This window comes from Euprymna scolopes, chromosome 31 (assembly GCF_053919585.1).
Source record: "Euprymna scolopes isolate OS-2025 chromosome 31, ASM5391958v1, whole genome shotgun sequence".
Lineage (NCBI taxonomy): Eukaryota > Metazoa > Mollusca > Cephalopoda > Sepiida > Sepiolidae > Euprymna > Euprymna scolopes.
The window spans coordinates 14,251,779-14,277,492 of NC_136512.1; the positions used below are offsets into that span (position 1 = coordinate 14,251,779).

At 34.0% G+C, this 25,714-nt stretch overlaps 1 protein-coding gene across 1 annotated transcript in view; it reads right to left on the reverse strand.

Moving 5' to 3' along the window:
* Positions 1-4,565: 4,565 nt before the first annotated feature.
* Positions 4,566-25,714, reverse strand: part of LOC145255636 (thioredoxin-related transmembrane protein 2 homolog) — a 48,080-nt gene continuing 26,931 nt past the window's right edge. The window contains exons 4-8 of the mRNA XM_080114165.1: positions 25,036-25,112; positions 16,556-16,662; positions 13,488-13,553; positions 9,141-9,270; positions 4,566-4,820 (exon numbers count right to left, since the gene is read on the reverse strand). Of these exons, the coding sequence (XP_079970291.1) occupies positions 4,680-4,820; positions 9,141-9,270; positions 13,488-13,553; positions 16,556-16,662; positions 25,036-25,112 (521 nt within the window). The 3' untranslated portion in view covers positions 4,566-4,679. The remainder of the gene's footprint in view (positions 4,821-9,140; positions 9,271-13,487; positions 13,554-16,555; positions 16,663-25,035; positions 25,113-25,714) is intronic.

A 25,714-nucleotide genomic window follows, 5' to 3' on the forward strand; every position in this document is an offset into this window, starting at 1 on the left:
TGATATACAGGGTACTGAGATTTGGGAAAATCTTTGATCGGTTTTTGGCCAGAAATTTGGTTGTTAAAGAGTCAAAGTTCAACGGTTTGACCTTTGACAACTACCAAACTCCTCCGAAAATTTTGGGTCTAAACACTTGAAATTTTATATATAGGTTCCTTGGACATGGATCTAACTTAAATTGATTAGAGCCCAAAACAATAAATGTTAAGGGGTCATAATAGGGGTCAAAGTTAAAAAAAAAAAAAAAAAATTTTTTTTTTTTTTTGTTTTTGCTCAGCAAACACCTCCAAACACCCGGGCAACGCCGGGCTGAAATGCTAGTTTGTAAAAAAACATTAAAAAAAAGTTAAAAAAAAAAAAAAAAAAATATGGTTAGAACTAATTCACCAAAGCACGCATTGGACATATGCAGAGCACTGGTAGTAGTAGTAGTCGACTGGCAAAGTAAGATAAAAGATCCGGACATAGGATTTCCAATCCTGAACTCAGTATATTTAGAAGTTCTGATTTAGTTTACAGCTGTTGACAAGTTCTCAGCCTTGAGCAGGTCGGACAGGTTTTCAGCAGATGAGGTGAACTGATCAACGAGATACTTCCACAGAAAACGTTTGGAAATCTTTTATTGCACCCACCCAGAGTACAACTGATTTATACACTTTCTTTTTTCTTTTTTAAACCAGTGCCTTGCAACCTCAAGATGACATGGCCAGAATAGAATAAGCACACGAGTGAGGAGATCAGTGATTATCAAGAGAGGCGTATGGTTTTGCATTCGTACTCACTATTTAATTCAAATATATTACTACAATATTCATATAAAAATCATAGAATTTATGTCAATAATTTAATATTTCATGTATAATATTTCATTTCATATATAGATTTAGTATTTTCATATATAAATTCAATCTATTTTACATCATCAACGCTCTGATCCCCATCTGGCATCAATTGAAATAGATGGCTCTCGTCTAGGAGAAGCCCTGTGTTTTGACAAGCTTCTAGGTTTGTCCTTTACTCCTGATCTGAAATGGAACACGTACATCAAACTTCTGTTGCCAAGGTCGCTGGAAAGATGGTGGGATCCTTCTACCGCTCCAGAAGATATCTCACTACTGATGCAATTCTCTATCTATATAAAAGCCGTCCAAGGATGGAATACTGCTGCAATATCTGGGCAGGAGCTGCTAAAAACAGCCTATCCTGCCTTGACAGAGTATAAAATAGACTTCGTGGCTTAGTGAGGGATGCCCTTTTCTCTACCCTCCAACCTCTCTCCCACAGAAGAGACGTTGCGAGCATATCCTTGTTTTATCGTTATTTCCATGGCAGGTGCTCGTCTGAACTCCAATCTCTGGTCCCCCTTCGCCAATCTTTCACGAAAAACACCCGTCTAGCTGAATCCACTGTGAAAAATTTCCCCCACTCTTTATCTGTGCCTAAATCAAAACGTGAATTCCATGAACAAAGCTTGTTTCTTAGAACTGCACGCCTGTGGAACTCTGTTCCGTCTGCCTGCTTCCCACCTGACTACAACTTGGATGTCTTCAAGTCCAACGTAAACAAATTCCTAATGAACCGCCCCCTTAAGTAAACACTTCATCAAATCTCCACACTAACATACTGTACTTGCAATAACCCTTACCTCTGAGTGGCTTCCAGGCCTTGATAAATGGTGACCACCGTGTAAAAAAAAAAAAATCCATATCTATAAAAGTGAAAATGTCTGTACATCTCCCTACCAAATAACCGTCAATTTTCGGTCTAGAGACTCTAGACTTAACATAAGGAGTATTGAGATTTGAGAAAATCTTTTTAATCGGTTTTCGGACAGAAATTTGGCTGTCAAGGGGTCAAAGTTCAATGATTTAACCTTTGGAAACTACCAAACTCCTACCAATTTTGGGTCTAAACACTTAAAATTTTAAATGTAGGTTACTTGGACATGGATCAAACTTTATAATTTGATTTGAGCCTAAAAATGTAAATGTTAAGGGGTCAAATTACTCAGCCAATTTCTGGTCTAAACATTTGAAATTTTACATAAAGGGTATTCAGAGATAGGGCAATCGGTTGGGGTCGAAAATTTGAGCTGTCAAAGTTCAAAAGATTTGACCTTTGCGGTCTCTAGCAAACTACTCAGCCAATTTGGGGTCTAAACATTTGAAATTTATGCATAATGGATATTCTGACATGCGGCAAGCATTTTAATCAGTTTTATGACGACCTCGCTCATAAAACTGTCTCCAAGATTAGTATATTTGCTGATGAGTCCATGATATGAATACATATCTAAAGAAATGACTGAAACTTTAGCGGAATGGAGACGTAACATTAAATGCTACTTTCCTTTTACAATTATAAGAAACCTTTTCAACCATCGACTGCCATCTATTATATAAAAGCGAAAATGTGTGTGTGCATTTTTTGTGTATGACTGGCAAAGGCTTTTTTCGAGGAAGCGTTTACTGTTTCTTAGAACCTTTTGTATTCTACCTAGATTATAATATCTACAATTTACGAAACCAGGTCGCACATATCTTTTATTTGGGCAAATTTTACACGCTATTTTTGCGATATTTTTTACTCTGCGTGTTTTTTTTTTTTTTCTTTGGCTTTTCAGTATAAAAATGAAACTCAACACATAGCAGAACAAGCACTTGGCCAGGGATGTCCAGAAAAGCAAAGAGGTGTTTTTTTTTTTTTTTGTTTGTTCAACACACATCTCCAAACACCCAGGCAACGCCGGGCACCCAGGCTAGTAACTAATAATACACCACCTGAAAGTTCTTTGAAACTCTTCAGCTTAATATTCACAAGCAACGTAAATTGGAACAAATACACTGAAGACATTGCCAACGCTGCTGCAAACAAGGTGGGCTCCCTCTACTGTGCTAGAAAACTACTCACACCTGACAATATCCTATATCTCTACAAGGCCACCATTCGCCCATGCCAGGAGTATTCTTGTCACATCTGGACTGTTACATCTACCATTAGTCTCTTCCTTTTAGGCAAGCCCCCCCCCCCCCAAAGAGTCTTTAATCTAATAAGACCCGCACTGTCAACCAAACTCCAACCCCTGTTCCATTGCTATGATGTTGCATCCCTGTGCTCTGACGAACAAGTGCTCCCTTGATGTTAATACTCCCAACCAATCCAATAAGCAAAAAAATCTCACAGCTTCACTATCGAGGTCCTTACACGTCAGAAAGTCTTCTGCTTTAATAGTTGCTTCGCATAGATTGCTCGACTTTGAAATTCCCTCCATGTTTTCTGCTTTCTTGACTGTACTGACATGCAGAAATTTAAATGCAATGTGAGCAGACCTCTCGCTGCTCAACTCCCTACAGTGCTGTAGTACATATGGTCTCAATTAGTAACCTCTTACGTCATTGAGATGCATAAAAGCAAAACAAATATTTACCAATTAAAAAAAAATTACAAATTAAATAAAAATATTTACCAATTAAAAAAAATTACAAATTAAATAAAAATATTTACTAATTAAAAAAAATTACAAATTAAATAAAAATATTTACTAATTAAAAAAAATTACAAATTAAATAAAAATATTTACTAATTAAAAAAAATTACAAATTAAATAAAAATATTTACTAATTAAAAAAAATTACAAATTAACTAAAAATATTTACTAATTAAAAAAAATTACAAATTAAATAAAAATATTTACTAATTAAAAAAAATTACAAATTAAATAAAAATATTTACTAATTAAAAAAAATTACAAATTAAATAAAAATATTTACTAATTAAAAAAATTACAAATTAAAAATATTTACCAATTAAAAAAATTACAAATTAAATAAAGTTACCAAGTAAAAATTAAAAAAAAAAAAAAAAATCAACAAATCAAAATTATAAAGATAAAAAATATTAAAAACAAAAAACACATTTTCACTTCAGTTTAATCAACTTTTAATCAACACTCTAAATTCCAGATGAACGAAGCTTTACTCCAAATTTCAAACAATGAACATCAGCTTTTTCTTTCTTCTAGCTGCAAACATTTTTGCAAAAGCAATTCCAGCGGCAAAAAAACATTACAAGAGATCCAATTCCTAAAAAAAATTATTTTAATTTTTTTTTTTAGTTTGCACAACTGCAAAAATGAATAAATGCTCTGTTAGATGTTATGAAAGAAGGTTTTTGTAGATGAGAAAAGGATCTTTTCACACATGCTTCATCAGAAGCTGGGTATTGGTGGGATTGTGGATGACTTACACACTCAGCATCTCTAGTAGTTTGACCGACCCGTGCATTAACTCCATAGTGCGCCTCGATATCCCAGGCAGGTTATGGAGTGTGATAGATAGAGGAAGACCTGGCTTGGGCTTGTAAGAAGCGAGATATTACTGTATGCAAGCTGACTAATATTAACACTTTGGATCGGATTGCTTGGACGTTACCTAACCCAGAGTCCAGAAAATTCGCAGTTCCCTTAAAATACCAAAATCAGATGAAGAAGTGATTGGATTCCCTTCGATAGAAAAAAAAAATGCATATATATATATAAATATATATATATATATATATATATATAAAAATGTCCATTTCAGTTTATGAAAATATGACTGAAAAGAAAACGATACCCACCCCCACCCCAATCCATCCATCCAGGACCCCTTCTTTCTCCTCCGCGTTCTTTAAATAATTTAATCTTTCTTCTTGGATTCAGGACTTTTGACCTCGGTACCATTTAGTTCTTTTGGAGATTTCGCTTTCTTCTCCTTCGGGGCCGTTTTCTTGCATTGTTGATAAGCATCGTTCAAACCTAGATCTCTAGTCATATTCTCCTGAAACAGACAAACAATACATGCATGAGATATATATATATATATATATATATATGTTTATAGATTAACATCTTTAATAATTTTGTTTTATGTATGCAAAGCTTTTAATGTATGTAAAAAAATTAAAGAAAAAAGAAAAAAAAACGGAAAATCTTAAAAGTACAGTAAATATTTTCTGAAATTTAGTAATTAATTTTCTACCTTATCGTTTTTTTTTTGTAATTTTTGGATATGCTCATTACTGTGACATGACAATTAAGTAGATAACATTGGTTTTACTTGAAGTTCAATATTTTGATTTTTCGAATTTTGTTAAAACAATGAAGAACCAATATAATTTGTATCACTAACAGTAATGATAACACGATTATAAACACTTCGATCATAAAAATCAAAATGATACGAGGGAGACAATCTTGATTTGTATTGTTGACAGGTAGTTTGTTAGAGCCGGTTTGTTGTTGATGCGAGCAGGATCGCAGAGTAGGAGGTGTTGAAAATGCGATACTATCAACTCCCCACACCCCAAGTATTAGGTAGTAAAAGAAAGAAAAGAAAAAAAAAAGTAAATAAATTTATCAGCAGAATAAAGATGTAGGAAGTTGTTCACCAAGGCACACAAAAGCAGCTAATAATAGAATTGTTAATCAAAGTGAAAAGAATCAGACAATATAGGTCAATATATTTAAGGTTAGTTTACGGACAGTTTTAGGAGTGGCGATGAGTTTTGAGACAATTTACAGAGTTTTTTTTTTTTTTTTTTTTTACATGGAGGGGGGGTCTTGGGTTTGCGATCGTTGAAGACAGTTTTGAGTTGCTGACTATTTCTAGTTTGGGACATTGGAAGACAAGTGATGGCTTGGATCAGATCAAGATAGCTTTAGGAGGTTGAAATGAGGAAATGAATTGATCAACCAACTGATGAACATGGCCTCAACAAAAGATGTAGATGTGAACCTTAGCGTTTGGAGGGTTGTTTCCCCTGTGATGGTGGCATGTACGCAGCCAGAGCCCAACTGATACATACGGAACATATCAGAGTTTGCATTTTGTTTTATTTTTATACTTGTGAGACACCGCACACCTCTCGGCAACCATCAATGTTACAGATGATAACACAGCCAGAAGACAAAATGAATATTACGGAACAATGTTGGGAGTCAGCATTTGTTCTGAAGCGGGGAAGTGAATGTGGTGCCACAGAAATAGTTGGAATCAAAGCTGGATTCGTAAAAATGCTAGTTTGAAAACTTTCAAATAAGGAGTTTTTGGAAGTATTGGAGTCAGAGTCTAACTTTATAACTTTTCACTCCGCAACTCTGGTTCCCAAGCTTTTTTTTTTACATGGAGGTCAACACTTATCAAGGCCCAGAAGTCACTCGGAGATAAGGGTTATTTTGTGTGCAGTAATCAATGGGATAGTGTTGCAGTATTCATTAGTATTAGAGATTTGATACAGTGTCATTACTTAAGGGGACGGTTCATCAGGAATTTGTTTATGTTGGACTTGAAGACATCCATGTTGAAGTCAGGAGGGAAACAGGCAAGCGGTAGAGAGTTCCACAGGCGTGCAGTTCTAAGACAGAAGCTTTGGTCATGGAATCTACGTTTTGATTTAGGCACAGATAAAGAGTGGGGAAAATTGACAGTGGTTTCAGCTAGATGAGTATTTATATAGCAAAAACTAATTGTTAAGTTGCGGTTACTTTTAAAATGGACCAAATGTTGTATGTAGAGATTTGTAAAGAAAAGGAAAGTTTAACACAAACTTTTTTTAGATGAAAAAAAAAAAACAAGAAAATTTTTTTTTATTTATTTCTTCTAAATAATCTGTCATGTTTGCCGACTGCGCTTGCGCATTCGTGAAACTGTTGACAAACATAAAATTCTGACGGCCTCCACATAACACTGTATAGAGATGACGTGACGCGTGAACAAAAACAGACAAACAAGCAAAGGTCTTGTAAAGATTCTAAATCTTTGTATATCTTATTTTTCAAAATGAATTCAAAAACCACGTTAACAAGTCCAGAGTAAAAAAAAAAAAAACAAAAAAAAAAAAAATGGAAGCCATCATCCCTATCCGACATTTCATATGTGAATTTGTAAACATTTTCAAAAATGTGAAGCAGTTTTTAAAATTTTCTTTTTATAAGACCGGCTTGTACTATTCAATAAAACACTAAAAACAGCTTCAGAAAAATAGATATATATATCTATATAGAGTAAGTTATGAAAATAAGGCATAAGCCTGACGAATTCTCATGAGAATGAAATGTGGAATATTCTGTGTAGCTTAATTGCCACATATATTTTCATAATTTACTACCTACCTCTATGTATTAAGCACGGTTGAAGTAAATACTGAAGATTTACATATAAAATTATATCTTAGTATATCAATTTATGTGATTAAATGAAATAGTTTATATATATATATATATATAAAATTAAAAAGATAAAGAGTAAAGTTATATAGGAACTTTGTAATATCAATTCAATAAAGAGAACAGAAAAGAAAAAGGGAGGGGGCTGTTTAGGCCATGGCATTTCAAAGCTAAATGCTTCTCATCAGAAAAGGAGAAAAAGGGTGGTATTATACAAGGATAGGGGTAACAAAAATAAAACACTGATTTAAAAAATATTTAGCTTAGAAACAGAAATATGAAAAAAAAAAAAAATGGAGAGGAATGATATGATGGAGAAAAAATAAAGAGCATGAAAAAAAAGTTCAAAAGCAAAAAAAAGGAAGGAAATAATGAGGAACTAGAAAATATATATATATATATATATATATCGATATATATATATATATCGATATATATATATATATATATATCGATATATATATATATATATATATATATATGCGAAGATCATGATATTATAATCATTAGATAACTCTGACAGACTTTAAAAACATTTAAAAATGAATGTTTAATTTTTCAACGATATTTCTTGTGGTTGACGGTGGCCGAGTGGATTTGGTCCTTACTCATGGAGTCAGAGATAACTTCGTTACCGGGTTCGAATCTCCCGACTGACGGTAATCGTGACACCCTGCACTGATGATTCCCGAAAGGATGAAACACTAGTGTCTGTAGGTATTTAATAATTATTATAGTAAATAACTTATATATATATATAATATAAAGCTGAACGTCTGTGTGTGTGTGTGTGTGTGTGTGTGTGTGTGTCTGGTCACGAATAGGCTCCTATATGGTTGACTATTATAGAAAACTGATCACATATAATGATAGAAGATGTATCGAGACACAGGAATGGGTATGTTTGATCTGGCATAATGATGATTCATTAAAATTGTGGGGTCTGCGTACGTGTCTGGTCCACGAAGTATGGAAATAAAAAATTTAAAAACTAAAAAAAAAACCGTTTACAAGTGTTTTTGATATAGATGTATATAATACTTTGATAAGTATGTTTTAACTTAAATAGGGATGGTATAATAAAATTGTGGGGGCTGCGTTCGCGCCTGGCCTCCATAGAATGGAAATAGGCACAAACTTTAATAAAGACTTTTCATATCTATCTGCGTAAGTATACTTTGATAATTATGCTTCAGTTTGAAGAAATATGGTATAATAAAATTATGGGATGTTCGTTCGCGCCTGACCTCCATAGAATGGAAATATGTCACAAAGTTTAACAAGGTTTTTTAATATAGATCCACAGAATATTGTGATAAATGTTTCAGTGTGAACAGGTATGGTATAATAAATTATGGGGTTTATCTATTTTATTTTTACTTTCATCATATTTTGCTTTGATTTTGATACCCCCAAATTCAAAGCTATCTCTTTACAATCCTTCCTTTTCATAACCTATCATACTTTCATAAATCAGAGTCCATTTTCTGTAGGCTGTTTTTGAACCCAGTCAACGACGGGTACTTTTGCTAGTATATATATATAAATAAAAGAAGGCTATTAGCAATGTAGAGTACTTGGGTTTTGAAGCGATGTGACATAAAAACAAACAAACAAATGAAGGTCTTATTAAGATTATAAATCTTTGTATACATCTATATTTCGAAATCATTCACATATATAAAATTATATAAATTAATATAACCAATAACTTGATATTTTGAGAACATATTCCTATTTCACAAAGAAAACAAGCCATAACAAAAACAAATAGAAATTCTGTAAAAAAGGAAATAGAAATATGAAACCAGGTCAGCTGCTAAGCAGAAAATAACAAATTTATTAATGTCATAATACCTATTATTAATATTAATTTTAAAAAATTTTATTTTTTAAATTAAAAGAAAAAAAAAAAAAAGAAGACATCGCTCACCTTTTGGAAAAAATATTTAACAACTCTATTTTTGGCATCGAAATATGGAAGTCTGCTTTTCTCTTTACCCTCTTGGAAAAGAATCACAGTTGGCAGCTGCTTCGACCAAGTACTGGTATCAATGTTATACCTGAAGGGAGAAAGCACAGCATAAGAATCTTGTTAACACAACCGTGCGTCTTATATGAAAGAGCAATTGTACGCAGTGAAAGTAGGATGGCTACTAGGTTTATATCTGTTGGCATAGAAATTAGGTCACTTTTCTTTTCTTCATTTTAACGAAGGCAAATAATCTGGCCCAGAAGGGAAATGAGGGAGAGAACATTTAGACCCAGGAATATGAAATTTGGTAGCAGTTGCCCCTTACCTTTGCAAATAGTCCCAAAGGACCTGTGGTGTAGTGGATAAAGTACTTGGTAGTTGTAAATTATACTCTTCCGGAGTTTAGAGGTTCGATCCTCAGTGTGAGTGACACTCAAAAATACAATTGCAAATTACTTATGATTTCTACCTGGTCATGGATGATCGTATGACCTTCACCTTCACCGAGGTGCACGATTTATATGATCTTCACCGAGGTGCGCGACTTGACACACAAAAAAACACAGCCTCTTAATCACCTGCTAACGCATGCGTCACTGTAACGTCCAATGACAACAACAACAACCTTCTCACTCGACCTGCCTTTTATACCACTATCTCAATCCCTTCTCTTGCGCATGCACCTGTAGATTCCTGACAACCTCGAGACTTCCACTTATAAAAACCCAAGTTTTGTTGTCGCGCATACCTATACAAGGCACAAATACGTGGGCGTTTGTTGTGTTGGTAAGTACTACAGACCGAACAAGAGCTTGCTACTACCATGGATTATATAATGGGTTCCATTTACAATTTCATGCAGATTTCCAAGTTCAAGGCGCACAAACTTTAAGGTCGCAGGTTACATCGAGTGAAATGTTCTGAAAATGAAGGTCGGCTAAAAAAAAAAAAACAATGACAGCAAACAGTTTAAACTCGTAAGTCCAAAAAGCAAATTATCTTCAACAATCGAGGTTGCAAATCCAATTTTCCATAACATACTCTCGCCCTCCAACTCAACTTACAAATCTTAAATTGGAAAATATTTTCAAGTTATTTTCTCTATTGACATCAGTTATCAGTGGTACTTCTCCCCACCCATTTTGACGTAACTGACATCTTATTTTTTTAAAACTACATCACCTTAACTCATGCTTATTGGAGAGAACTCGAACGCCTACATGGAGAGAACTCTGATGCCTAAATGTATATAATTGCACTTCGGGTTGTATTTGTCGCAATCCTGGTTCATGGGATCAAAAATGTAACACCACCCTGGGCGGGTTCTCGCTGTACACATGGGCAAGAAAATGTGCACTAACCCTAAGTCTCAGTGGCTACACTTTATCTTTGTCTAGTTGTGGACCCTTGAAGGATGACCAGACTCTCACTGATCACTGGAACTACCGCTCTGATGCTAAAGGCGGACAAAACGTGCATGACCTCAAGTCCATGTGGCAAGACCTTTTGCATTCCACTATATTGTACTTACCAATTATGGAATAAAGTTTTCATAAACAAGTAGTTTTTTTTTTTTAGAAAAGAAAATCAAATTTCAATGAGATTGATCATATCCCGCCATCTTGCCAATTTTGCAAAAAAGTATATTTCCGGGTATTAAGCAAAAATATACACGTGCTTGCACGTATGACAGTGAATACCACTTATAACATAAAGAACGGAAAAATACTTATTTGCGGAAAATTTAAATATGATATGCGTTTCCAGCACCCAAAAACCTATAGAAAACAACTTTTTTAAGGAAGGTTTTGTGTTGGTCTACCTACGATTTCAAATGATCTGAAATAACAGTAAGGGGAGACTTGATTCCAAATATTTCTTATATATCATATTGCCCCTCTTTTGGAAATAGGGTATGGTTAGCAATATCTCCAGTATAAAATAATCCTTATACACTGTGAAATTTACTTTATGTATGAAAACCAAAGAGGAGAAATATAACATATGAGAAATATTTGGAATCAAGTCTCCCCTTGCTGTTATTTTAGATCATTTGAAAATGTAGCAGCAAGGGTTAGTCTCCCCTCCAAGGCCAAAGGTTTTGGGAAAATATATAACTACTTCATTTACTTACATAAAATTAATATACGAAAGTATAAATTTATGCGTAAACTTTGAGTATTTACTTCAACAATGCTCAATACGTAGATAGACCTAGTTAGTAAGTTATAAAATATATATGGCGATTAAGCTACACTGAATATTCTGCGTTTCATCCACTCTAGGATTCTTCAGGCTTATGCATAAGCCTGAAAAATCCTAGAGTGGATGAAATGCAGAATATTCAGTGTAGCTTAATCGCCATATATATTTTATAACTTACTAACTATATATATATATATATATATATATATATATACATACACATATAACTTACTAACTATATATATATATATATATATATATATATATATATATATATATACATACACATATATACATACACACCCACACACCAAATTGTATAAATTTCTAAATTAAAGCAATTATTCAGTGGATAAAATAAGCAAAAAAATTACATCTTTTTATTTCCAAGATGAAATTCTCATTGGTTATAATAGCCGAGAGGAGGGAGAGAGGGTTAACATACCAAACAAGACTGAAGTAAATATCTTGCACTTGCCTTCTCTACTTACAACAATTATCGGTGACACTTTTTTCCCCCCTCTCTTTCACTATCAAATAAAATCAAATTCATTGGCAAAACACTTAAAAATAGCAAAGTGCAACAAACCACGTGAAAAGACAGAAGATGCATACATCATCTGAACTCCAATCTATGGTCCTCCTTTGCCAAACTTTCACAAAAAACACTTGTCTAGCTGAAACCACTATCAATAATTTCCCCCACTCTTTATCTGTGCCTAAACCTAAATGTAGATTCCATGAACAAAGTTTCTTTCTTAGAACTGCACGCCTGTGGAACTCTCTTCCATTTCCCTGCTTTCCAGCTGATTACAATATGGTCGTTTTCAAGTCCAACATAAACAAATTCTTGATGAGCTATCCCCTTAAATAACCCAATTTACCAAATTTCCACTAGCGATTATGATGATATTGTCCCATTGACTACCATACACTCATTAACCCTTATCTTTGAGTGGCTTCCGGGACTTGATAAATGGTGACTCCTTTGTAAAAAACAATCTATATAAAAATTTGAATGTTTTATCCAAAGTGACTTTAAACATGGAAAGCATCATCACAACCTTATCAAGTAGACTGTTATTCCAGGAAGTAGAAACACAGACAGAGAATGCGGCCTTTCTTCTATTGAGATGAAAGCGACGATGGTGAATCTTCTTCAAGAACACCCGGAGACAGCGACTGCACATTTAAATTCTTGTTGATGCTGTCGTATCCTCCATGGCTCGAGTGACTACCTGCTGGAGTGAAAAAAATCTTTAAAAGCAGAAGATATTGCCTCTATATATATATATATATATATATATATATATATATATATGAATGTTAGCTCAGGGCGACTTTAAATCTACTCCAATAGTTTCTTCTCTCAAACTGTTAGATGTTGAATTTCTCTCCCAAGTCTGTTTCTCTGATTGTACTAAGCTGTAGAAGTTCAAGTCTAATGGCAAGTGCTCATCTGAGCTTCAATCTCTGGTCCACCCAAACTTGCCAAACTTTCACAAATAAAAACACTCGTCCATCTACAACGACTATCAACAGTTTCCCTCCACTCTCTATCTGTGCCTTAATCTAAATGCAAATTCCATGAACAAAGCTTCTTTCCTAGAACTGCCAGACTATGGAACTCTGTTCTGCTGGCCTGCTTTCAAACTAACTACAATTTGCCCCCCCCCCCCCCCCGAAATAATCCCTTTCCACCACTAACTATCAATACGCTGTTGAGTTAGTGACTACCCTACACTCACTAACCCTCATCTTTGAGTGGCTTTCAGGTTTTTATATGTGGTGACTACCAGGTAAAAAAAAAATGACCAGGAAGCAGAAACACAGAGAAAACTGCCTGTAAACAACATCTTATTTCATTTCATTTTCAAACTACCAATGAATAAAGTTTTCTGACAATAAATATTAACTAAATGTATTTCCTCGGATAAATTTGATGTTATATTGTAAGATATGTTTAACTATAATAATTTAGTACCTCCCGTCCACACATACAAAAATAACTTTAAAAAAAAATGAATATTTAAAAAAATAAATTGTAATAAATCTTGCTTCTAAAAGTAAATCAGTTTAAAGAGAAAAATGAATACTAACTTTTTAGCAATTTCTGGATATCTGGAAGCGTCAAGCTTACCAAATTTAAGATTAGTCAATGCATACCTGAAATAGAAAAGAAAGAAGATATTGAAAATACTGAAACCCAAATTATACATTTTTTAGTAAGAAAAAAAAAAAGATGATACAAAACTTTATTTCAGCTGAGATAAAGCAATTAAAAAAGAAACAAAAAAAGACAGTGAAAATATTGAAAGAGATATTTACCCATATTATTCATTCTTTTGAGTAGGAAAAAAGTAGATTTAAGGTGCAAGTTCAGAGTTTAATCAGAGTTAAAAAAATAAAAAATAAATAATAATAATTGATTAATTTACACGATTTGGTGCAATTTTACTATAGTGTGTCGTTCGATCCAATTATCAGACAAAGGCATTTCAAGGAAAAACATTATGTACTTATATGTCATGTCAAAATTAGTATAAATAAAAAAAAAAATGGTCCAGTAGAAGACATGCTAGAGCTGATTTTCGGAAAAAAGTGTGCAGGTAATCAAGAAAAAACAAGATGACCGTCCTGAAAGACAGTGTCATCTAGGCACATGCATTAATGGCGGAAAATTGATAGAACATAGTTTTGAAAGCCGGTTTATCATAATTTTTTTGTACGTTTCTGATTACATTTTGACTGTATTTGAAAGTTAATTTCCAAAAAGAAAAAAATTATTTTTACAGGTGAAAAAAAGTTATAACGAAAATGTTTTTACGGCGACATTTGGAAACTGACAAGTTCAGCTAAATTTTGAAGTTAAATAAATTCATTGATAAATATTAGTTTTCTGGGACTATTTCAAAGATAATTAGTAAAGTTCTAGAATGTTGAATTAAATAATAAAAAAAAAAAACATCTTGTTTATACAAAAAAATAGCTTAATTAGCCCCCACAAGTGAGAGATTCTGGCTTTGCATAATCAAAACAAAATAAAAAGAAATCGTCTAGCATAAGTTCTACAGAAGCCCAAAATGTCAGAAAGTCAAAAGGCTATCTGAAAATGATGTCGGGTGGTTGAAGAGAAGGGGGGGGGGGGCAAGTGCAAAACCGACTGTTTTTTAACCCCCCAGCCATGCATCTGTACATTCCTATCGTGAGCGTTTATATAATTTTTAGCATTTTTTTTTATTTAAATATTTCTGTGTGTTACTGCTTTAAAATTTTTTCAATTTATTTTTTTTTATTTTTCAAGATTATATAAAAATTATGTTACACTGAAGATTCCACATTCATTCATGCAAGGAAAATATTAGAATCTTCCATATAATAGAAATTACACTAAAAATGTAATTAATCTTCCACATAATAGAAATTACACTAAAAATGTAATTTAAATATAATAGAAATTACACTAAAAATGTAATTTAAATATAATAGAAATTACACTAAAAATGTAATTTAAATAAAAAAAAGGAAATTTTTTTGCAATTGCAATTGTTTTGTGTGAAAATATTAAATAAACAATGCTTAATTCAATGATAATATTACTGCATTATTGACACACAACAAAATTAGCTTGTACATATTTTGTTTTGTTCAATTTTCTTATTTTGTTTTAGCTAGGGATGGGTCATCCTACTAGATGCCAGATATTCACCTGCTTTCTCATACATCCCAATCAAGAGATCTTTTTAAGATTCTGACTGACCCTTTAAGTGCAATTGTCTATATTTCTCTTGCACCTGGTTCACTTGATATATATGCCAGGTAGTTGTTGAAATTCTTTTTTTTTCACTGTCAGGTTGCTCCATTAATTACTGGAATGGAACAACCAAACTCACGAAAAAAAATTTCAAAAATGATGTGGCAAATATAATTTAGTGTAAATCCCAAAAATTATGAAAAAGAAATGATCCAGTAGATTATACACTAGAAGTATTATCAATAAAAAAAAAAAAAAAGTCACAATTTCGTTCTCAGATATTCTGTTTAAAAGATGGCAGACGCTTAATTGAAGTCAACTCGAGGATTATCTCCCTTGTTTGTCATACAGAATTCACCATAACTGTTCCACATTAAAATATGATAAAACTCATTAATTCGATGAATTCTATTTTTACTTGTGATTATTTTCTATTGAATTAATTTTGGGAATTTATACAAATTTCAACATGACACGTAAGTATGTAATAATGTTTTCACCTGAAATGCGTCGGTTTATAAGATCACAACTGTAAACAACATCATGTGTGTATATATATATATATATATATATATATATATATATATTAGGGATGGGACGATTCCAATATTTTTCCCCGATTCCGATACAATAACCGATTCTGTACTAAATTGCTGATTCCGATTTTGATTCTTTACAAATCTCTAAATATTTAACTCTGGATTTGTTATTTTTCCCCAGTTACCGTAAAAACACATGTTAAACGCACAGATATTTTCCTAAACGTAAAAATACACTTGTGGGAGATGTTTTCTCGATTTTAGTTTTACTGGTAGTTTTAAAATCAATAAATATTTGCTCTTTTTTTTACCATTATCACCAGCAATATCACTAACAATAGAAGTTTTTGCTTTAAACAAAATCAAATAAAAAAGACAATTAAAAGAATCGTTTTGGCATCGAACGATAGGCACAATTTTTTTCAATTCTGATACCAATTCCGATACCCTCATTTTTCCAATCCCGATTAATCATCCCAACACTAATATACATGTTTGTGTGTGTGTGTGTGTATAAAACCTCTTATGGCAAACTTTCAAGCAAATCTCATGAATCCTGCCTTGATAGAGTTTAAAATAGACTTCGTAACCTTGTAGGGGATGTCCTTTTTCTTCCCCCAACCTCTTTCTCACAGAAGAGATGTTGCAAGTTTGTCTCTGCTTTATCGGTATTTTCATGGCAAGTGCTCAACTGAGCTCCTCCATTCTATGATCCCTGCTTTCCAGCTGACTACAATATGGTTGTCTTCAAGTCTAACGTAAACAAGTTCTTGATGAACCATTCAATATAAGTTAACAAATTTACAGAATTTCCATTATGATACCTATGTAAAAAAAAAAAATTAAAAATTAAGAAATGAATCAATGGTACTTACTCAGAAGAAATTTGCGCGAATAACGGTGCAAAACTGATGCAGGCTGGCGACCAGGCTGCGTAGAAACCAATCACCCATGTAGACTTTTTATCACGTTCGAGCTCTTCCTGTAAAGAGAAAAATTTAATAATTTTTTTTCGTAATTATTAATGCACACATGGAAAAGAATCGGAAAAAAAGTGGACATTTTATTATAAGGTAACAAGCTATCAATATGCAGTGGTTTATAAAATCTGAGCGCAGAGGTTGGTAGAACAGCGTGTTGGATGAAAACATATTCCAAAAGTAAAGCCCCCTATTCTTTTTATTCCGCCCGGATAGATCAGTAGGTATTGGATGGTTATAATGACAGAACTTATGTAAACATAACCTGAAAGTTTCATTTCTCTGTTGCAGGGTATTGATGGTGTGAGACTTCTAAGAAAGCATCCCTGTCATAGACATGCATCAGAAGCAGAGATGAGTTATTGAATTCCTGGCAAAAATGCATTGAGAATGGTGGTGACTATGTAGAAAAAATAAATTCTGAAGCACAAAAAGTCACTCATTTTAATGGTACCACTCCCATCTTTTAAACGTTAATGTCAACATCTTAGGTGTCTGCAGAACTTTTGAAATTCTTCAAGTGTATCTTGTTGAACGTACTAGAACTGTCCACAAGTACCTGTGGCACAGTGGTTAGAGTACTTGGAAAAAATCAACTGTAAAAATGATATTCTCTTGAAGGTTGAAAATTCTCTACCAGTACAGATACAAAACTCCCTCTCAACACTAGCACACAAGTGCATGTACTTGGTGACTTTAATGTCCACCACAACTGGCTTGGATTCTCTACTTAAACAGACGCAGCTGGTAGCACAACACATAGCTTCTCTATATCTCATTCCCTATCACAGATGGTTACGTTTCCCACCCGTTTCCCTGACCAGCAAGAACAACACGCATCACTTCTAGATCTGTTTTTGACCACAGTTCCTGATGATTGTGTTACGAATGCCCACAGTCCACTTGGGAATGCTGATCATGTAGTGATAATAGTTGAAATCGCCCTAAACTTTAGAGCCAAAACGGAAGAGCCATTGCTCAAAACAATGAGATATTATAAAAAGGCTGACTGGGACGCCATCATGGATCTCATCAGAGACGCCATATGGCAAAATATCTTTTCACTTCCTGCTGAACAGTGCGCAAATGAGACCACCGAATGGTTCAAAATAGTAATTGAAGCACATGTTCCCACGCGAAAGTTTTATAGCAAACCCCACTCTCCGCAATGATTTACTTCTACTTGTGCAGCTGCCATCGTGCAAAGACAGCATGCATACCGCAGATTTAATCGACATAAGTCCAGTTCAAACAGACAGAAGTATATAGAAGCCAGAAATAACTGTAAGAAAGAAATAGCAACAGCTAAGAGAGAATTTACTGAAACCACCACAAAACGCATTGAAGCACAGAAATTAGGAAGCTGTGACTTCTGGAAAATCTACAACAGTGTAGTAAATAATGGGCAATCAACAATTCCCCCACTATCCAACAATCATGAGGTTGTTTGCTAGGTAACCGAGAAGACTAACATGCTTGCCAGTCGGTTTGCCTCCAACTCCACACTGGACCCTGCTAACCACCCCCTCCCTGACTTTCCTTTGCGGACAGACGCCACACTAGACGATCTGAAAATCACCCCTTCTCAGGTGCATGCTATCATAAAAAATCTTGACACTTCAAAAGCATGTGGATCTGATCTCATCCTGGCTGTGCTATTAGAAAAGTGCTCCGCCGAAGTAGCTCCGGTTCTCTCCACACTTTAAAACAAATGCTTTAATGAATCTTGCTTTCCTGCCTGCTGGAAAATTGCTTCCGTGGTACTAGTTTTCAAGAATTCTGGCGAAAGAACTGACCAAGTAAATTACCATCCAATTAGTTTCCTCCCACTTTTTGCCAAAACATTGGAGTCCATAATTAACAAAGCTCTAGTCCATCACCTTACAGATGCTAAACTTCTGACCGACCAACAATATGCCAAGGCAAGCCCATTCCACAGCAGATATCCTGACTGTAATCTCTAAGTGTATATACCATTCACTTGACAAAGCAGGAGAGGGTAGAGCGGTAGCTCTAGATATATCTAAGACATTTGACAGGGTATGGCATGAAGGTTTTCTCAGGAAAATCAGATCATACGGTATCACTGGAAGAATACTTAACATAATTAAATCCTTCTTAGATAAGAGAAAAATTCAGGTTGTCCTCGATGGTCGTACATCTAAACAATATGATATAAATGCGGGAGTGCCTCAGGGGTCTATCCTTGGACCTCTATTATTCCTAATATTCATAAATGCCCTCTCTGACAAAATTGTCTGTGAGATGGGTATATATGCTGATGACACCACGCTCTATAACAGGCACAACAGGAAAACAAATGAACACATATCTAAAGAAATGACAGAAACACTAGAGGACAACCTTCAATCTAGACAATCTGGAATGGGGACAAAAATGGATGGTCACATTCAATGCTGCCAAGACTAAACTTGTTTCTTTAAATAACTACAAGAAACCTTCTCTACCACCAATAGCAATGGCCAAAGACTCTTTATCTGAAAGTACATCTTTTAAACTCCTCGGCCTAATGTTCACAGGAAACAGGAGTTGGAAAAATTACATTGAGGGCATTGCCAGGACCACTGCGAAAAAGGTAGGTTCTGTCTACCATGCTAGAAAGCTACTAACGCCCGAAAGTATCCTGTACCTCTATACAGCCACCATTCGCCCAGGTATGGAGTATTGTTGTCATATTTGGGCTGGTGCATCTGCTACTAGTCTCTCACTCCTAGACAAGGTTCGAAAGAGTTGCCAACCTGATAGGTCCTGAACTGTCATCTAAGCTTCAGCCTCTGTCCCATCGACGAAATGTAGCATCCCTGCCTGTTCTACAAGTAATTTAACAAGTACTTTAACGAATGCTCCGACGAACTGCAAGCACTTGTACCCCCACGACGTAAATACCTCCGACAAACCCGACAAGCAGCAAAATCCCACCCCTTCACAGTTGAAATCCCTAGATATAAGAGAGCCTTCTACTCCAGTAGTTTCTTCTCCAGAACAGATAGACTTTGGAATTCCCTTCCAGGTTCCTGCTTCTCCAATTGTACTGACATGTAGAAGTTCAAGTGTAACGTGAACCGACATCTTGCTGCCCAACTCTCCACATAGTACTCCTGTAGCTTATGTCCCTGATAGTAGCCCCCTACATCAAAGTGGCAATGTGCCTTGTTTGGGGTGAAAATGTAATTTAAAAAAAAAAGGTCACAGTGTGAGCATTTGAAAAATACAATAAAAAATTACTTGGGACCTCTATCCATAACGAGAGCATGCTACTCCAGTGAAGTAAATAAAGAGTTCCGTTCGAAATTCGGTCCAAAATCCAGAGTTTGATAGAAACATTGCCAAGTTCAACAAGATACACCCAAAGAAAGTCAGAGGTTACATTAACCGAAACGTTGTGAAAATGGCATTCAAGATGAGAACAGTCGTTTGAAGAATCCAAATACGAATAAAAATTTGATCGTTTCTTTTTTTATTCTTTTTATATTTCTAGTATCATTTTAATTAAAAAAGAAAAAATTAAAAAAAAAAAGCTTTGAAACGTTCATAAGATCGCTAGCATATTTATCAGCAGCAGCTGCATGATGACACATATGCAAATGTCCAAGAGAAGGGAAAGAAAAAAAGAGAGAAAAATGCTTCACACGACGAGGCGTTCCAGCGTGAGATAGGCGTATGGCCTCATGATGGCGTGAAAGATTTTTAAGCTTGTGTTGAGATGGCAGGGTTTTGTAAACTGCATGACAGACAAGATGAACTGAGAGACTTTTAAAATAATATGCGATGCGTTGTTTGAAAAGCATCTGTAATAAATGCCTTTTGTTGAAACTGAAAAAAAATGTAGAGTCAAATTTCTTCCTTTTGTTTGTTTCTTTACGACTGTCTCAGACAATGTATTTGTTTAATATATATATATATATATATATATATATATATTAAATATATATATATATAATATAAAGCTGAACGTCTCTGTGTGTGTCTGGTCACAAATAGGCTCCTATATGGTTGACTATTATAGAAAACTGATCACATATAATGATAGAAGATGTATTGAGACACAGGAATGGGTATGTTTGATCTAGCATAATGATGATTCATTAAAATTGTGGGGGTCTGCATACGCGCCTAGTCCACAAAGTATGAAAATAAAAAATTGAAAAAAAAAAAAAAAAAACATTTACAAGTGTTTTTGATATAGATGTACATAATACTTTGATAAGTATGTTTTAACTTAAATAGGGATGGTATAATAAAATTGTGGAGTCTGCGTTCGCACCTGGCCTCCATAGAATGGAAATAGGCACAAACTTTAATAAAGACTTTTCATATCTATCTGCGTAAGTATACTTTGATAATTATGTTTCAGTTTAAAGAAATATGGTATAATAAAATTATGGGGTGTTCGTTCGCGCCTGACCTCCATAGAATGTAAATATGTCACAAAGTTTAACAAGGTTTTTTAAAAGGGGTGAGGGTCCACAATAACACCTTAACTTTAATCTTAATTCACGTTAGCTTTTATTTATTTATTTTTTGAGTTGAATCATATTGTGTCGAATAATTCACCTTCTTATTAAAGTGAAATCCCCCCAAAAAGTCGGAACTTTAGACAATTCTCAACACAAATTTTGCATAACTGTTTTTTACCTTCTCCACTTGCACGTGGCACTCTTTCGAAAATAGATAAATAATAAAAAATAAGGACGTTACTTGTTATCATGTCAAAAGAAGGAAAAAATCCTGTTCACGTGATTACGTGTCTTTTTAAAAACATTTACATAACCTTTTTATTTTTATTTATATATCTGTTAATGCTTTTTTGTCAGTGTACTAGAAGGAATTCAGTTGATCACAACCCTTCTGCATGTTCTTTACATTACAATAGTACAACCCTAAATCCGACGGTGCAATACTACACCGTTCAATACTTTAAAACTGAAACGAAGCTGTTCTGCTTGAAAAGGGCGCCATTTTCTTCTTATTCATATCGATTCTTTGCTTTAAAAAAACTAAAGTAATTACGTGTTTAATTTTTTAGTATTCCATTTTGCTGTTTCGGATTATTTTACTAAAGTTTTTTTTTTTTTTTACATAGGCATCACCACTTATCAAGGCCAAGAGGCCACTCGAGGATAAGGGTTAAAGAGTGAACAGTAGAAATTGGACAATATAGTAACCGTTAGTAATGGAGATTTGGTAAATTTGTTAGCTTATATCGAACGGCTCATCAAAAACTTGTTTACGTTAGACTTGAAGACAACCATATTGTAGTCAGCTGGAAAGCAGAAAAACGGAAGACAATTCCATAGGCGTGCAGTTCTAAGAAAGAAGCTTTGCTCATGGAATCTGCGCTTCGGTTAAGGTACAGATAAAGAGTGGGGGAAACTAGTGATAGTGTTTTCTGCTAGACGGGTGTTTCTTGTGAAAGTTTGGTGAGGGGGGAACCATAGAATGGAGCTCAGCCGAGCACCTGCCATGAAAATAACAATAAAGCAGAGACAGGCTCGCAACATCTCTTCTGTGAGAAAGAGGTTGCAGGGAAGAGAAAAGGACATTCCCCACTAGGCTACGAAGTCTATTTTGAACTCTATCAAGGCAGGATAAGTCCTTTCTAGCAGCTCCTGCCCAGATGTGGCAACAGTACTCCATCCTTGGACATACCTTGCTCTTATATAGATAGAGAATTGCATCAGTAATGAGATATCTACTGGATCGATAGAAGGATACCACCATTTTTCCAGCGGCCTTGGCAACGGATTTAATGTATGTGTTCCATTTAAGATCAGGAGTAAAGGTTGAGCCCAGAAGCTTGTCAAAACATGAGGCCTCCCCAAGACGAGAGCCATTCATTTCAATTGATGCCAGATGGGGATCAGAGCTTTGATGATGTAAAGATAAAAGCTTGGTTTTAGATGCAATTAAAGTAACAAGCCACCTCTTCTCCATTGTATCACTTGCTCAAGATCAGAGGAGAGAGAATCAGAGAGAACTTGGTCGCTTATGATCTTAGATGTGCTACCATAGATGTCTAGGAATGATGTAAGGATGTGATTTGGAAGATCATTAATATAGATCAGGAAGAGAGTTGGGCCCAGGATGGACCCCTGAGGGACTCCAGCATTAATACTAAGAGCTTCTGATTTCTGCCCATCAACAACTACTCTTATGCTAGTAAAGCTTCATTATTTTTCAAAACTGTTTTTGTTCCTTTGTTTTTCGATATTTCGTCAATATTATTTAGTAACAGTGTTTAGCAGAAAAGCCAATAAACGACTACCCGAAAAAATAAATATACAAGAAATAAATGTTACCATAGTCAATAAAAGTTCAGTTCATGTTTTTTTGTTTTGAAATAGTTTTTAATGCTCTTTACTTGAAATAATTTCAGCAAACCGAAATTAAAACGAAATTTGAGGTGATAACTACTTAAATGAATTTTTATATAAACTACACGTACGTCATAATCGAATATTCCTCAAGCACAAAATAACATAAAACATTAAAATAGGTTTATAAATATTCCTTATGTTGACGGAACTCTCTTAAATTGTTAACACAGAATGCTCAGGTGCCCCTCCTTCAAATTGAAAACGGGGCTCTCCATTTCAAAGTCGCTGCCATTTTGATTTTTTTTTAAACCGGTTTGTGAATTAAAAAAAAAATTTTTTTACAAACTACTTAAAAATACAAACCAATGAACTTTTCTACCACAAAAGTAACTTTTATTGACTATGGTAACATTATTTCTTGTATATTTATATTATTATATATATAACATTTTCTCTTTGTAAGTAAGGAAACATCATTTTGTTGGTCACTCTTGGATACGAATGGAAACAAAGTTGATATAAAAAAAATTATTTTCGCGAAAATTATCTTTACTTTCATCATATTTTGCTTAGGGTAAAATTTTTGAGTATTAAAACCTATCTCTTTACAACCCCCTCCTTTTCATAACCTATCATACTTTCATCAATCACAGTCCATTTTCTGTAGGCTGTTTTTGAACCCAGTCAACGACGGGTACTTCTGCTAGTATATATATATATATATATATATATATATATATATATATATAAATAAAAAGCAAAAATGGTGATTAGTAAAAAACCTGAAGAGAGTGCTCAATACTATTGCAGAGCAAATATGTGTTTTATTTTTTTTTATTACCGTTTTATGATTCGACAACCGAAACATGTGTAACTTAACAGATAAAACAGTAATAAAAAATAAAACATATATATATATATATATATATATATATATATATATACATACATGCGCACACACACACACGATGAGGTGTGATCCTCGAATTGGAAACATGTATACACATGTGTAACCAATAATGTTTGTATGATAAACAGACTATATATATTTTAAAGATTTAAATCATTTTCAAATCATATTCCTAATAAATAGTACACACAATGATATCCAAGTCATTTACAACTGTTTCCAGATGGTGTTTATTTTCAGTAGACAAAGGAAGGATACATGGAATCAATATATGAATATGATAGTACACACAATGGTATCCAAGTCATTTACAACTGTTTCCAGATGGTGTTTATTTTCAGTAGACAAAGGAAGGATACATGGAATCAATATATGAATATGATAGTACACACAATGATATCCAAGTCATTTACAACTGTTTCCAGATGGTGTTTATTTTGATTAGACAAAGGAAGGATACATGGAATCAATATATGAATATGATAGTACACACAATGGTATCCAAGTCATTTACAACTGTTTCCAGATGGTGTTTATTTTGATTAGACAAAGGAAGGATACATGGAATCAATATATGAATATGATAGTACACACAATGATATCCAAGTCATTTACAACTGTTTCCAGATGGTGTTTATTTTGATTAGACAAAGGAAGGATACATGGAATCAATATATTAATACGATAGCGTGTGTGTTATTTAGTGTGTCACGCTTACATCTTTTTTCTTCTGATTGACTATCGTTTAATTTTTATGACCTTCCATATAATTTCACTAAGAATTCTTCATAAGTTTTGGTTTGAAGGAACTCAAGTTATATATCTATACATATATTTTTTTTTCTTCATAAGTTTTCGTGTTTCGATTTAAGCTTATGCACCCAAATTAACCAGCCTATTTTTTCTTTTTTATTAACATGTTGATAAGGTAAAAAACAAATTCTGAGATAATAAAACTTACAATCAATTTAGAGAATTTAATCCTACTTTGTTTCCTATAGATTGTTACTTTTAGTTTTTATTTGTGATTTCTTGACTGTTAACTATTCTGCACTTTTATCAGAAAAAAAAAAAAAAAAAAAAAAAAACAGATTAATAAGGAGAGAGAGAGAGAAGACAAGTCTTACCACTAAATTTATGCCTCTGAAATAAGTAAAATTTTCCGGTCCTGAATAGACTGGCTCAGGACAGAAGATCAGATGCACTGAAAAGAGAAAGAGAGAGAGAGAAGGTATTACAGTGAGAAGCTGAAAAGAACTTAGTTTTTTTTTGTTTTTTTTTTAAACAAAGGAGTCACCACTTATCAAGGCACAGAGGCCACTCGAGAATAATTGTTAATAAGTGTACAGTAGTCAATGGGACAGTGACATAGTAATTGTTAGTAGTGGAAATTTGGTAAATTGGATTACTTAAGGGGAACGGCTCATTAAGAACTTGTTTACGTTGGACTTGAAGACAACCATATTGTAGTCAGCTGGAAAGCAGGCAAACAGAAGAGAGTTCCACAGGCGTGCAGTTCTAAGAAAGAAGCTTTGTTTATGGAATCTTCATTTAAGTTTAGGCACGGATAAAGAGTGGGGGAAATTAATGATAGTGTTTTCAGCTAGACGAGTATTTCTCGTGAAAGTTTGGCGAGGGAGGGGCATAGATTGGAGCTCAGATGAGCACTTGCTATGAAAATAATGATAAAGCAGAGACAGGCTCGCAACATCTCTTCTGTGAGAAAGAGGTTGCAGGGAAGAGAAAAGGACATTCCCCACTAGGCTACAAAGTCTATTTTGAACTCTGTCAAGGCAGGATAAAGTC